At 45.5% G+C, this 16,111-nt stretch overlaps 1 protein-coding gene across 6 annotated transcripts in view; it reads left to right on the forward strand.

Annotated features, from left to right (window-relative positions):
* Nucleotides 1-16,111, forward strand: part of ank3a (ankyrin 3a) — a 104,728-nt gene that overhangs the window by 40,945 nt on the left and 47,672 nt on the right. For all 6 annotated transcript variants that reach the window (XM_030378347.1, XM_030378343.1, XM_030378342.1 and 3 more), the window contains 13 exons: nucleotides 581-679; nucleotides 1,463-1,561; nucleotides 2,630-2,728; nucleotides 4,282-4,479; nucleotides 5,894-5,992; nucleotides 6,313-6,411; nucleotides 6,696-6,794; nucleotides 7,569-7,766; nucleotides 10,060-10,158; nucleotides 11,992-12,090; nucleotides 14,052-14,249; nucleotides 14,958-15,056; nucleotides 15,984-16,082. In XM_030378347.1, the coding sequence (XP_030234207.1) occupies nucleotides 581-679; nucleotides 1,463-1,561; nucleotides 2,630-2,728; nucleotides 4,282-4,479; nucleotides 5,894-5,992; nucleotides 6,313-6,411; nucleotides 6,696-6,794; nucleotides 7,569-7,766; nucleotides 10,060-10,158; nucleotides 11,992-12,090; nucleotides 14,052-14,249; nucleotides 14,958-15,056; nucleotides 15,984-16,082 (1,584 nt within the window). The remainder of the gene's footprint in view (nucleotides 1-580; nucleotides 680-1,462; nucleotides 1,562-2,629; nucleotides 2,729-4,281; nucleotides 4,480-5,893; nucleotides 5,993-6,312; nucleotides 6,412-6,695; nucleotides 6,795-7,568; nucleotides 7,767-10,059; nucleotides 10,159-11,991; nucleotides 12,091-14,051; nucleotides 14,250-14,957; nucleotides 15,057-15,983; nucleotides 16,083-16,111) is intronic.

Genomic DNA, 16,111 nt, shown 5'->3' on the forward strand with positions numbered 1-16,111 from the left:
TTCAGATATAGTGACTTTTGTTTTGATTGTAAAATTGCAGTGTCATAGGTGAGATGTTTAACAGGGCAAATCAAGAAGACTGCTTGCTTGTGGCTGAATTGTAGGGATCAATGAGTATTGGTTAGGTTTTTCTGAGCGCCCCTCTCTGGCGGATTAGGTTACAACCCTTTAACTTTGTGGTTCTATTGCTTTGACAGTTGTGGTTAACTTAGCCAGAGGTTTAACAAACAGGAAATCCCAGTACAATCCAAGCACATTTGTGGCATTTTAAGAAACATTTTTCTTTGATACTATATAAGTATTTCTCAAGGGCATTTTTTTTTTTGATTTTTATATTCACAAACATATTTCCAGATAATACCGTCTCAAATATTTTTTTAACAATTAATTCATAGATAATACCTCTTTGGCATTGTAAAGAGGCTGCAGGTAGTGGGAGCATACATCAATGGCATCGTGTGTTACATTCAAAACATATTACATACTTCCAGGAACATGATATAGGATGTAACGAGTCGGCGGGTGCACATTATGTGACTTTTTATGCGCTACGGTGGTTGCGCCCCCTTTCCATCCTCAGAGTGGATTCACACCGCTCCACATTGCTGCTCACTATGGCAACATCAACGTCGCTACCCTTTTGCTGAACCGAGGGGCTGCTGTGGACTTCATGGCCAGGGTGAGTCTACACTGCCCTCTGCTGCCTGGGAGAGGCATGCCACACACTGACACCAACACAAACAACCGTTACATACAGACTGAGTGTTCAACACATTTTATTTAGTTGATTTATACCACTGGATTTTTAAGTCCAACTCTCTCATGATTCATGGTACAATCTTCTATTGTATGCCATCTCTTTCTAAAAACGTCATTGACCTAACTTCTTACACTGTTAATTCTTTGTGTTTACTGCATTTATTTAAAATAGTTATATAATGTTGTATTTAATAGTAAACTAATGATTGTCTTTGATTATTGTGTGAAAAGTCATGAAACTCATGTTGACATTGGCTGATCTGTAAGCACTACAGAATTTGCATTTATTTGTCTTGGCATTAGCATCCTCACACAGGAGAGGAATCCATTAAAAAAAGTCTGTTAGTCGCAACATTGCACTCTAGCTAAATTTGTCAATTTCAGCCTGTAATTAATTCAGGCAGTAGCATTGGAGGGAGTGTGAGTGTTTACATTGCGGTTGACAGTAATTGTAGGTGAGGCCGGGGAAAAATCTCCATTTTGGCTTTGGAGTTGAACAGAATTTAACAATGGAACCTTGTACCCCATCAATTAATAATATAAATAATAATCAGTAAACAAAAAAACATTTCATTAAATTGCATCTTAGTAGCAATTGAATTGCGTTTACAACATCATATATAACAACAAGTGTCTGGTTTTCATTGATGTCATCATCTTTTGTTTTTACCCAGTGACACTGTTTTTTTCTCCTTCTGTTTAGAATGACATCACTCCTCTCCATGTGGCGTCTAAAAGAGGCAACAGCAACATGGTGAAACTACTGCTGGACAGAGGCTCCATAATAGACGCCAAAACCAAGGTACACCCCTGCTCCTCCCACTGTCAGCTCCACAAGGGGTCACCGTCCCACACATTGCTCAGAGGACGATACCGTCTCTGCAATCTCACAAACACGGGGATACCGTGTATATACTAAAACCCATCTAACTCATTTGGGCAAATGGGTTCTGAAAGGTTGTCGATAGTATACCACGTTTCAACCAGACCACAACCGCCCACCAAGTCTATCAAAAATATGGAAAGGGAAAAAGGAAATGTAAACCCTAAAAAAGGAGTCATAACAGATGTATCTCAAGCCTTACCCCACAATCCCATTGTAAACTTAATGGGCGCCACCTGTTTCCACTGCTACCCCTCGATGATGAAGGCCCATATCAACACCGGCACTTTTATAAAGGGACATAAAGGTGTTCTCTCTTCAGCTGCTTACAACTACTTGAACCATTGCAGACAGATTGCAACCAGTATCTATGGCAGCCAGACCCAGTTTATAGCACCTGGGCAGGGTAGCTCAGGTGTACCTCATTCCCCTTATTCCCATAATGGGGTACACCCTGAGGGGAAGCACACGCACGATTCTCAGGACACTGTAATTAAAACACAAGAATCACAATATATCCATTTTATGTTTTGCAAGGTCTGTTTGTCGGAGACGTGCCTGTCTTTTGTTGTTCAGAATAAATTATAACATGCATTTGAAATGACAAAATAACTGCTTATTTAAATGTCACTATTTAAACCACTGCTAAGTGGTGTTCTATTTGGTCTACTCGACCAAACCATGACAAATGATATTCTGCATGTTATCTGTCAGACTATATTCAATATTATGCAATGTCATTGTGTGTGTGTGTGTGTGTGTGTGTGTGTGTGTGTGTGTGTGTGTGTGTGTGTGTGTGTGTGTGTGTGTGTGTGTGTGTGTGTGTGTGTGTGTGTGTGTGTGTGTGTGTGTGTGTGTGTGTGTGTGGGCATTATATTTGTGTGTGTGTGTGTGTGTGTGTGTGTGTGTGCGTGTGCGTGCGTGCGTGCGTGCGTGCGTGCGTGCGGGCGTGCGTGCGTGCGTGCGTGTGTGTGTATGTGTGTTCAGGACGGTCTGACTCCTCTCCACTGCGGGGCGAGGAGCGGTCATGAGCAGGTGGTGGAGATCCTTCTGGACCGTGGGGCGCCCTTCCTGTCCAAGACCAAGGTATGTACTGGACTACACACCCCCTGCACACGGAGGGAAACACATCTAGGACAGACTGGAGGAGCTAGGGTGGTCTGGTCTGGTCTGGTCTGGTCTGGTTTAGACCAGACCAGACCAGACCAGACCAGACTAGGCTATGAAAGAGAAGGCTATGATGGAACTAGAGCTAGACTAGATAAAATAAGATTAGGCTGTGCCGGATTATATGGTCTGGTCTGGTCTAGTCTGGTCTGGTCCAGTCTAGACCAGACTAGACCAGATGCTGTAGGTGATCTAGAATGATGTAATAATATAATAATAAAGTAATCTAGAATAAAGTAATCAGATCTAGAGGTCTGTTTTGTTCTGATCTAGATCTAGCTAGATCAGAACAGAACAGACCTCTAGATCTGCTCTGTTCTGACATAGCTAGGTCTAGATCTAGCTAGATCAGAACAGAACCGACCGCTAGATCCGCTCTGCTCTGATCTAGCTAGGTCTAGATCTAGCTAGATCAGAACAGAACCGACCGCTAGATCCGCTCTGCTCTGATCTAGCTAGGTCTAGACCTAGCTAGATCAGAACAGAGCAGATCTAAATCCAGTAGCTGTGCTTAGCTGACATGGCTATACATGCACTTTCATTGGCTTCACTTAAACACTATGAAACGTTTGTCTTCCAAGCAGAGAGCGGTTGTTGTGTGGTTGTTGCCATAGTGCCGTATGTAGCGTCTGTGCGAGCCCTCCAGAGCGGCCTGTGTGTCTCCGCTGGCTAGCCGTTCAGTATGACCACGCCCGGACCCCCCAGTGTGACAGAAGTAGACATTGTTGTAATGGCCTCATTATAACAATGCTCCACAATGTTATCCTTCTCCTTCTTCAAAGTTTATATCACTTTATCTCTCCCGCCACCAAGTGTCCGGACACCATCTAACTGTTGTACCATGTCTGTCCATCTTTCCATGTGTCTGTCCATCTTTCCATTTGTCCGTCTATCTTTCTATGTACCTGTCTGTTTTTCCTATGCGTCTGTCTATCTTTATATGTGCCTGTCTATCCCCATGTGTCTGTCAATCTATCTATGTGCCCGTCTATGTGTCTGTCTATCTTTCTATGTGTCTGTCCGTGTGTGCTTGTCTCTTCTCCACCTCCACATCCTCCACCTCCTCTTCCTCTTCCTCTTCCTCATCCTCTTCTGTCCCATCCGATCTCGTTCGTTCCATCCCTTGTCCCGCTGGTCCCTCTCTTCTCCCTTCCCTCTGTTTCCTTTCCCCCTCCCCCAATCTCTCCTTATCCTCCCCCCTCCCTCTCTCTCTTCTCCCCCCTCCACACCCCCAACTCCCTCTCCCCCAATCTTCCTCCCCCTTCCCCCAATCCCCCCCACTATCCTCTCTCTCTTTCTCCCCCTCCCGTCATCCTCTCTCCTCACCCCCTCCATCATCGTCTCCCCTCACCCCCTCCTCCCTATCCTCTCTCCCCCCTCCTCCCTATCCTCTCCCCCCCCCCCCCCCCTTCCAATCCTCTCTCCCCCCTCCTCTCTCCCTCCTCCTCCTCCTCCCCCCTTCCACCGTGTAGAACGGCCTCTCCCCGCTCCACATGGCCACGCAGGGCGACCACCTGAACTGCGTGCAGCTGCTGCTGCAGCACGAGGTGCCGGTGGACGACGTGACCAACGACTACCTGACGGCGCTGCACGTGGCCGCCCACTGCGGCCACTACAAGGTGGCCAAGCTCATCGTGGACAAGAAGGCCAACCCCAACGCCAAGGCCCTGGTGAGTGGCATGCTGACCCCGCGGGACGCCGACCGCCTCCCACCACTAGAGGGCGCACAAGAAAAAGGGGTGGGGTCACAGCGACAGCCCATGAAGTGCATCAACCTTTTTTTTCTTGGGGGTTGTGATGATCATCGTCTTTGGGTCAGAATATTCTTTCCACCTGTTTAAATCCAATCAATGTCTTCCGGTCTGTAAACTTTGGTCCATAGCACCACACTAAGGATGAATAGTGTTTCGCTCGTTGCGCGAACCGTGAGGCAGAGGGTTTGTATAGTCAGGACCTTTTATGACCTTTCAAATATTTGAAATCATTTTTTCGTTGCTTCAAGAAATATCTGTAAGTCATGAGTCATAAGAGCAACGGGTAAGGGTGGAAGACTCCTCCCCTCCCCCCTATGACAACAGTCTACCTGTAGGCACCCATATGCAAGATTCCTGCACTCTTACCGGCTTCTTAATGAAGCTGATGTATGTTGTTTTGATAAAAGTGTCTGCTTTTAAATAGCAGTAGGGAAGAAGAGAGAGGGAGGGGGTTGAGGCAAAGGCTTTTGGGAGGCAAATAGGACCAGGTGGGAGAGGGAGGGGAAGAGAGAGAGAGAGAGAGGAAACTTTGACAATGTCAACTTTGACATTACATTATCACAAAAAGTGAGAAAATCCTTGATTCAGCTACATCAAAATATTGAAATAAAGAGGCTACTGTCCAAAGACTGCATTGATGATGAAATGTTGAACAGTTCAACTATTAAAACAGAAATCCATTACAGTTAATAACATAATGTATTCAAGACTGATAGAGAGAGACAGGGTGCCATGCTGCAGACTACATGAGAAATGGTGAGAAAGGCCGATGACGATATTATAACTAATTGGAGGAATAGAAAGGAAGCCATAAGGGATAAATGTGAATTTGAAAACAAAGAAGGAAAAGTACATCTAAGCCAATGCTCACTCTGGAGTGTCACTGTCCTTGTGCTCTGTCTCCTGGGGCAGGGCTGTATCTGTCTTCCTCCGAATCCATCTCTGGCTTCCTGTCACATCGTCTGCTTCCTCTCTTCATGCTGATGAACTCACTTAGACATTTATTAGAACATTATTCACTCCAATGATCAGAATACTTGGAATGGTATTCAGCTTGTGTCTCATGTAAATACCAGTATGTGCTTTATGTGTTAGAGTGTGTGTGTGTTTGCTTTAAGTGTGTATGAGTGTGTGCTTGTGTGTGTGTGTGCGTGCATGCATGCGTGTGTATGTGTGTGTGTGTGTGTGTGTGTGTGTATTTGGCATGCAGGTCTGATGTCATTTCACAGTGCAGTTGCTCTGTGTGTGTGGACTTCGAGTTATTTTAAAACAGATTCCTCCCCGAACTCTTAGACTTAGACTCAAGGTTTGTGTGTGTGTTTGTGTGCAGAACGGGTTCACTCCACTTCACATCGCCTGCAAGAAGAACAGAGTCAAGGTGATGGAGCTGCTTCTCAAACACGGGGCCTCCATCCAGGCTGTGACAGAGGTAATTGTATCTTCTATTGTACTCTATTATACTGAAGAACTGCTGCGCTCTACGCTGATCTCTTTTACATGCTGATTACTCCTTTCTACACTGCACTCATCAAATGTAAACTCTGTCCCAATCTGGATGATGAATATTACAGATGAATCTGCACACATTGTGATTATGTTCATTGGGATTATGTAGAGTTACACACAATAGCGTTGATCAGAGCTCAGTTGATTTTCAATGTACAGACCGGATTAATACGTGTCAGAATTCCTCCAGTCATAGTTATGCAGTCTTTATAATGGTGTATTTATTCTGGGGTCCCCCTTCAGTCTGGCCTGACGCCCATCCATGTGGCGGCCTTCATGGGCCACGAGAACATCGTCAACTCCCTCACTCATCACGGAGCCTCGCCCAACACCACCAACGTGGTAGGTGGACCATCATAACTCCACTCACACACATGTCATTAACCGCTTGGATCCTGTAGTCAATCATGTATGTATGATGAATGATGAATGATGAATGATGAGTGATCTCATTGGCAAGCTGAAGATAAAGTCATATATCTATAATCACCTTTTTGTTTAATTTACACGCCCTTTGTGGCATTGTGATCTGACCCTGTGTTTGTGTGTGTGTGTGTGTGTGTGTGTGTGTGTGTGTGTGTGTGTGTGTGTGTTTGTGTGTGTGTGTGTGTGTGTGTGCGATCCAGCGGGGAGAGACAGCCCTCCACATGGCGGCCCGGGCCGGCCAGGCGGACGTGGTCCGGTATCTGTTGCAGAACGGAGCCAAGGTGGAGACCAAGGCCAAGGTACCGGAACATTACAGACACACTGAGCGCTTCACGGAGAGGGAGTCAGTACGAGACCAATAGGGCACAATGTCAGACATTCGGCATCACTTTGTTTCAACCAAAGTACCAACCAAATGGAAAATAGCTTGTTCAATACTGGTGTAAGGCTGTATTGCATTGGCGTTAAGCTGACAGGTTTTTCCTGTAATTAATTGCACAGTGATTGACAGCTAGCTTAGGTTTTTTATGGATTCAATTATCAAGGCTAGCAAGCTGGTCTACCCTAGCCACCTTGACAGAACCTCCCACTTTTTGGAAAACTTTGTTGGCCCCAACATGAAGATGTTCGCACAATTCTACACACAACCCGCACACACAAGTGCACACATGCACAAACTCATACACACAGAAGCACAAATTCATGCACACAGAAATTGTATGTGTTTTTTTTTAATGTTTTTCTTTGAAGGTATTATATAACAAATTAAACTGATTGATTATGAATGAAAAGTAATGTGATTGTTAATTCAATGAATGAAAGAAAGAATGCCAAAGAAAGAAAGTGGAACACACACAAAACATACTTAATAACAACTCTCTCTCTCTCACTCTCTCTCTCTCCCTCCCTCTCTCTCTCTCTCTCTCTCTCTCTCTCTCTCTCTCTCTCTCTCTCTCTCTCTCTCTCTCTCTCTCTCTCTCTCTCTCTCTCTCTCTCTCTCTCTCTCTCTCTCTCTCTCTCTCTCTCCCTCTCTCTCTCTCTCTCCCTCACTCTCTCTCTCGCTCTCTCTGCAGGATGACCAGACCGCGCTGCACATCTCCAGTCGTCTGGGCAAGGCAGACATTGTTCAGCAGCTGCTGCAGCACGGGGCCACCGCCAACGCGGCCACCACCTCGGGCTACACCCCCCTGCACCTGGCCGCCCGCGAGGGCCACCAGGACGTGGCCGGCCTGCTGCTGGAGAGCGGAGCCTCCCTCTCCTCCTCCACCAAGGTGGGCGGGGCCGGGGCCAACCTTTGCTCCCATTGGATGGCTGATTTCCTGTTGCTTATGTGACGCTTTAGGCAGTTCCTTTTCTCTTTCTTAAAGGGCTTTATTGGCATGGGACGTGTTTCACATCAACGTAAGATAACGTATCCACACTGGAGTATAAAAAAACCATACATCTATCTAATCTATCTATAGATAGATATATCTCTTTTCTCAAATGTCTTTCTTACTTACTTACTTACTCACACTTTGACCGACTGTATATAAAAACAGAAGAACTACTACTTAAGCGCTTTGAGTGTCAGACAAGCGCTATATCAATTGAACCTATTATTATTGTTATTACTTGGCGGATATCAATTCCATTAACCTCCACTAGCTGGTGCATGTCTCAAAGGAACATGTTTTGTTTAATTCATCGTAGCAAAATGTGTATATTATCATCTATATTTAAGTAACCATAATTAATCCTATCAGTTAATATGGAACCCAAAGTAATTACGTTCCTGTAAAGGGTCGTAGTGGTACTCATGGTATGTTATTAACATTGGCGGTGACAGCAGCTTGGTCGGGATAAATCATTTGTGACCATTCTCTTTCATCCCAAACTGGTGTTCCTTCAGACAATGTCTCTCTGACAACGGGACTCCTCTGCTGGTGCCTTTAGAAAGGGTTAATTGCACCAACCAAGGTCAAGGAAATGTAGAGCACTGTGTGTGTGTGTGTGTGTGTGTGTGTGTGTGTGTGTGTGTGTGTGTGTGTGTGTGTGTGTGTGTGTGTGTGTGTGTGTGTGTGTGTGTGTGTGTGTGTGCGTGCGGGTACTTGCGCACATGCGCATGTGTGTATGTGCATGCGCACATGTGTATGTGTGTGTCCATGTTTGTGTCCAAGTGTGTTTCCGTGTGTGTGAGTCCAGGTGTGTGTCCAAGTGTGTGTCTTTGTGGGTGTCCATGTGTGTGTACATATGTGTGTGTCCGTGTGTCCATGTATGTGTGTCCCTGTGTGTGACCGTGTGTGTGACCATGTGGGCTTGCCATGTTGGGTTTGCTGTTTTGCTGCAGGGTGTACTGGTTGGAGGTGACCTCTCAAAGCGGAATAGATTAATGAAGGGTAACATTGTCTCCCTCTCTCTCTCTCTTTTTCTCTCTCTCCTCATCATTTTATGTGCGCACACGCACTCACGAAGAGACTCACGTGGTTTGGCTTTTTAGAGGGATGATGTCACGTAAAAAAAAAGGGGCCATGAGAACTGAGTGAGAGAGCAGAAAAAGAGAGGCATGGAAAAGCAAAGCAAAACAGAAGGAGAGAGAGAGAGAGAGAGAGAGAGAGAGAGAGAGAGAGAGAGAGAGAGAGAGAGAGAGAGAGAGAGAGAGAGAGAGAGAGAGAGAGGGAGAGAGAGAGAGAGAGAGAGAGAGAGAGAGAGAGAGAGAGAGAGAGAGAGAGAGAGAGAGAGAGAGAGAGAGAGAGAGAGCTAGAGAGAGAGAGAGAGAGAGAGAGAGAGATAGAGAGAGAGAGAGAGAAAGAGATGTAGAGAGAGAGAGAGAGATAGAAAACGAGAGCAGGACGATTTTTATCTCAAGAAGATATACATAATGATGATGATGATGATGATGATGATGATGATGATGATGATGATGATGACACTTCAGCTGATAAAAAAACAAAGCGGGAACATTCATCATCTGTAACCGTTATCTTAGCGTAGCTTAGCGTGGCTCACTCAACGCACTGAATGAGGTCGCGAGTTTCCCTGTGAAATATATGAATATTATCTGCCGGAGTCCCATGTTCCTCTGATAGATGATGACATCATCCCAAAATAGAGCCCCACACACACGGGAATGGTACCAAAAACAGCTTTGTGTGATAGCCATTTATGTGTGGGGACATGTGGGTCAAGTGGAAGCCATCCATAATAGCTGAGAGTATGTTTATGGATGAGGAGGGCTTGTTTTAATGAGATTTATATTTAGCCTTCCTTATTCTAGTCTTGTTCTTCTGAGCATCATGGAAAATAAAGTTTAATTACGTGCACCCTAATTCCTTTCCATTTGTATCCACTGCTCGGAGACGAAATGATCCACATTTATTCAGACTTAGCCCTATAAACAGAACAAATACAAGTTAATAAACATGATCTGGCCCCAGAGTACGCTCTTGCTGAACGTTGATTGTGAAAATAGTATTGTTCATAAATCCTGTTCAAATGCAAACCACATTAGTTGTCTTGCTGTGTTGTTGTCCAGCCAATCACTGAATCTGAAACGGATCTCTGCCTTCTCATTGGTCCTTACAGAAAGGGTTCAGTCCCCTTCACGTGGCCGCAAAGTACGGCAAGATGGAGGTGGCCAACCTTCTGCTGCAGAAGAGGGCGGCGCCGGATGCTGCTGGGAAGGTAGGCCGTGTTCCAACACCTAACAGGACGCCTCTGTGGTCCACATTCTGTCCCCTGGAAGCGGAGGGGTCGTGGGGCTGAGGTGATGATGAACGCAGCCGTCTCGACCCAGACAACCCAGGCCCTCTGTCTGCCTCTGTCTGATGGGCAGAGGAGACTCAACCCTGAACAACAGGGACACTAAGGCTCGGTACTAGTGCCGTGAACAGCGTGTCGCCGGTGTGACGGTGTCTATAACAGGGCTGCTGTCTTGTCTGCCACCCAGAAGACACTCGAGCTGTGAAAATAGTCGGTGTTGATAGGGTGGGGCAGGGTGGCTGGGGGGGGGGGGGCTGGAGGGGGAGGGGGGGGGGGGTGTGTGTTGGATCAGGACTTTGCCGCTGAGACAGTCTGGTGGAACTTGTCTTTATTCCATGGATGATGTAATCGCCACACAGTCATGTTTACAAACGCATCTCATCTCTATCTTTAGCAGTCTTTTCTTTCTCTCACACACACCCACCGTCTAGGAACACAATCACACAGACACACTCAGGACCCATTTACTGGCACTCATTATGGCCTTATCTGTGCGGTGCATCTTTGTTTATATGTAGTGTGTGTTTCTTTGTGTCCATTTGTCGCCGTGCATATTTGTTTGTGTTTGTGTGTGTGTGTGTGTACATTTTGTGTTGTTGCACATTTGTGCATGTGTTTGTGTGTGTGTGTATGTGCGTGTGTACATTTGTGTGTGTTGGTGAACATGTGTGTCTATGGGTGTGTATGTGTGTGCACATGTGTGTGTGCATTCCACCATCTGAGAGCGCTTACCATAATGACAGCCAGGTATGATAATGAGGTTTCTAATCTGCGGCCGTGTGTCACACTGGGATCAGAGTGTAAAATTTACCAGGCTTCATACCCGCCTGACTCCACTAATTCCCTGTAGAGACGAGGGAACATTCCACAGCAAATCCTGATCATCTTTTGCCTCAAATTAGATGTCTGCCGCTAAGAGCCTTTAATAAGCAAATCTTTTAAATCCAGAGTTTCTCACACCACTTAACTTTAGCTAATGGGAGAAAATCCTCGCCAACCGCTGCCGGTTATGTGAGCCTCTTAGCTTCTGCTCATCAAACCCTGAAGGTGAAGAGTGGACTTCCTGAAGGGTGACTTCCTCTAAAGAGTGGCTATCAAAATACACTGGAAGGAAAGAGCTTCCTGAAGCATGTACCTCACGTGTTGATGTAACGAGAGGCAGCTCCCAAGATGTTGAGCACTACACCCAAAGGTATGAGGTCTCAAGATCCTGACCTTGGTATTCGTATGCATTTTTTAATTAAAATGCATGTTTTAATTCAATCAACGAAGAACACGATAACACGCCCCTCAAGTCCTCTGGATGTATCTTAGCACTCCGTTATAACATGCTATATTCACTTAAGCGCTGTGGACAATTTTGAGGGTCTGAACGCCTGATGCTAATAATGGACACAATATGTGTGTGTGCCACCTACAACATGATTGGCTCTGGTGAATAGCCCCAGACTGCCTGTTTGGACCCTCCTTCATCCCTCTTTGTATTACAGTCATTCCTGTTTTACTAAATGCTGTCTGTTTATGCGTGTGTGTGTGCTTTCGTGTCCTGTGTGCATGTGTGTATACATTTGTGCATGCGTTGAGGGATTTTCGAACATGGAGCGTGTGTGCGTTTGTGTGTGTGTGCATGCATGTGTTTGTGTGTGTCAATACCTGCATATTTGTGAATGTGTTTGGTGGGTTCTGGTTTTGCTAACATGTGTGTAACATGAGTGGTGTTTGCGTGTGTTTGCGTGTGTGTTTGTGTATGTGTAGAGTGGTCTAACACCACTGCATGTTGCGGCTCACTACGATAATCAGAGAGTGGCTCTGCTTCTTCTGGATCAGGGAGCATCTCCGCACGCTGCCGCAAAGGTACACACACACACGTGTGTGCACACACACACACACACACACACGCACACACACGCACACACACGCACACACACGCACACACACACACACACACACACACACACACACACACACACACACACACACACACACACACACACACACGCACACACACATCCATCCATCCAGCTTCCTTATTAACTCATGACTTCCACAACTCCTTAACCACCACCACTAAACCAGTGGCCTACATTGTGTCTGCGTCACTTTGTCATCCCCCGTGCTCATTCACTAATCATCCGAGTGTTTTCATCCAGTGCCATCTTTCACTTTGGGTAACTCAAAGGAAAGCTTTATCATGTCCATTCCATGTTGTCGTTGTGGATCTGATACACGGTCGCTATGTCTTACTACTCTTTGGCTGCTTCATTTGCATTATCAAAGTGCCAATCTTTAGTTTATGTATGAGGCTGAGGTGAGGTGGGGTGTTTCAGACCAAAGAACTAGCAGGGGAAACTGATTGTAATGTAGGAAGTTCGGAACGTTCTATTGATTCCAGTTATATGGGCAGAGTAGCGCTGGGCAACATAGAAGTATGTATAGTAAGGATATTTTACAGGAGATATTGGCATAGGCTACAATGCACTAAGAGAATAATATCTTAGTCCAGTGCGTGAAATACATTACAATAATAATTATACACTGTTAACACTATATTACAGAAAATGATAATATTTCAAGGAAATATATATGGTATGATAATGTTGATCATCACAATACATACAATAATATTGAATTATTATCTAGCCATAAATCCAAACCTGAAAAGAAGAAGTAGAACAAAAATCGATCAATTCTTTATAACTATTTCCCCTTTTCCTTGTTTTTCTTTTGCCTTTCCTTGTAGTCATGCCTTGTATTTTGATCCCTGTGTCTGGAAACCATTGTTTCACTCAGTTCTGTTCTGTTCTCCACTGAGATTGGCCTCATTTGACTTGTCTGAAAATGGGATTGTTTTTTCTGACTAATGAAGGTGTGGTTTAAAGTCTCTCTTGAACACATACATGCCAGACAGACAGACATGCACTCAAACAAGCTTATGTGGGAACCTCACTGCACTTTAACTCCACAGGCCTCCAGCCTGCAGTCTGGAAATAACCTGCAGCATGTGAAAGAGCCTCTGTATTGGGAACCGGGGGAATGCTGTCTTATTTACTGTTCTACTTCCAAACAAAACAAGGCCTTGTTGTTCGTCCCTGACATTGTGTTGACTGTGCTTCTCTCCTCGCTGTGCGTGCGTTGTCTTGCTGCTGTCTAGTATTCAGGGGTTGGAATGAGGACGGGGTGGGAGAAGAGTTTCTCTGAGGGGTTGGATGGACAATGTTAGTTTTCTCACCTTTGTGCTCATAGTGTTTAGAACATGCAGGAAACTGCCTTGTTTACACTTAATGCTTGATTTGTTGTCTCAGTGTCCCGACAAACAGTGCGTCATCTATCCCTCGAATTGAACTGAATTCAGTTTAATTCGATTTCAGTCTACACAACTGTGTAGAATGTCGTTCATTCTATACAACACTGTCGTATGAAATCAAGTTGCCATGCGTGTTGTCTCCATATCCTAATATTTGTTGTGAATTATTTGAGGTGAGTTGAAATCCTGAATATCCTAAATTCCGAATATATTCTGAATTTAGTTCATAATTTATTTCAGAATGTTATTTAATTTTTGATCCCCAATTTGATTCTGAATATGAATCAGAATATAATTCTGAATTTGATTCAGAGTGTAGTTCAGGTTTTAAGGATTCAGGATTCTGAATTGAATCTCCACAAACTGTAACATTACCAGCAACAGAACATACCTGCTCCAAATAACCTCTCCGTTAAAGGAGTCATACATGCACCGGACAGAGAAAAGGAGAGCGACATGAGTTGCTCATCAACCCCCCCCCCCCCCCACCCCCCCTCCCTCTTTGTCCCAGAATGGCTACACGCCGCTCCACATCGCCGCCAAGAAGAACCAGATGGACATCGGGACCACGCTGCTGGAGTATGGCGCCGACACCAACGCCGTGACGCGGCAGGGCATCAGCCCGGTGCACCTCGCGGCTCAGGAGGGCAGCGTGGACCTGGTCTCCCTGCTGCTCGCCAAGAACGCCAACGTCAACATGTGCAACAAGGTAGGAATCGTGGACGCCTGGACGCGCTCATCGGTGGAGCCTGGGTATGTGGGTCGCTTAGCACCGGACGCCATGACCTTGTTGTTGTTTGAGTGGGTTGCTTGTGTGTTTGTGTGTGTGTGTGTGTGTGTGTGTGTGTATATGTGTGTGTGTGTGTGTGTGTGTGTGTGTGTGTGTATATGTGTGTGTGTGTGTGTTTGTGTTCATATGTCATGAAGAAACAAACATGCATGTGAGCAGTACAATTAAATGTGGAGAATTCTGAATTGAAATGTGTGTGTGTTTGTGTGTGTGTGTGTGTGTGTGTGTGTGTGTGTGTGTGTGTGTGTGTGTGTGTGTGTGTGTGTGTGTGTGTGTGTGTGTGCGTGTGTGTGTGCGTCCATGTTTGTGCTTGTGCGTGTGTCTCTGTGTGTGTGCGTGTGTGTGTACATGCCTGTTTGTGTGTGTATGTGTGTGTGTGTGTGTGTGTGTGTGTGTGTGTGTGTGTGTGTGTGTGTGTGTGTGTGTGTGTGTGTGTGTGTGTGTGTGTGTGTGTGTGTGTGTGTGTGTGTGCGTATGCTTGCGTTCATGCGTGTGTGTTCAGATTCAGATTCAGATTCAGCTTTATTGGCCAGGTTTGCGTAACAAACAAGGAATTTGACTTTGGTTAACCCTTGCATGTATGCATGTGTGTGTGCGTCTGTGTGTGACATCTTCTCTCCCATGCAGAGTGGTCTTACTCCACTTCACTTGGCGGCTCAGGAAGACAAGGTCAACGTTGCAGAAGTCCTTCTGAACTCGGGAGCTGACGTCAATCCTCAAACTAAGGTGAAACCTCCCCGCAGTGTGCAGAGAATGCGCCGCAGAGCGTCCGACCTAACAGAAAGAGACAACCGTACAGCACATCAATATTTCACAATGAACATGGTGTAGGACTGTATTGTGAGCATTACGTCTGTAGTGTGCCTGTTATGTTTGAACTATAAACCACATGCGCATGTATGCAGGTTAATCACATGACACACTCATGATCCGATTTTTCTACTCACAAAGGACACGCATTGAAGGTCAATATTCACCTATATATGTACACAGATTCACACACACACACACACACACACACACACACACACACACACACACACACACACACACACACACACACACACACACACACACACACACATACACACGCATGCACACACACACAAAAACAGATTCACACTCACACACACAGGCACATGCATGCCCACGGACACACAAACATAGATTCACACTCACACACACAAACACACAGGCGCACAGACACACAGACAGATTCACACACAGGCAAGCGCATACACACAGAGACCAAGGTCCAATCATGCTCATTATTTATAGTGAGACAAGAGACTGGCAGCCACTGAAGGTTGGACAACTCAAGGTTATTGGGTGCATTTGTGAATGTGAATTTACGTTTGTGCTGACAGGACAGTTGTTTACGGTAAAGAGGTCATTTCCCCATGCATCTCCTCCATTTGATACACACACACACAAACACGCACACACACACACACACACACACACACACACACACACACACACACACACACACACACACACACACACACACACACACACACACACACACACACACACACACACACACACGAGTACACACAATTTGATAGGGTTTTGAAATCCAACACGCTTTATCATGTGTCCCCTTTTTTGACGATTGTACTCAAAATCTGACTTTGTGTTAACCTTTTTCAGATGGGTTACACTCCATTGCACGTGGCTTGTCACTACGGTAACGTGAAGATGGCGCAATTCCTGTTACAGAACCATTCGCGGGTCAATGGGAAAACCAAGGTATGCAATCAACGCACTTATAGCGTGAC

The sequence above is a fragment of the Gadus morhua genome, chromosome 15 (genome assembly GCF_902167405.1).
Source record: "Gadus morhua chromosome 15, gadMor3.0, whole genome shotgun sequence".
NCBI lineage: Eukaryota > Metazoa > Chordata > Actinopteri > Gadiformes > Gadidae > Gadus > Gadus morhua.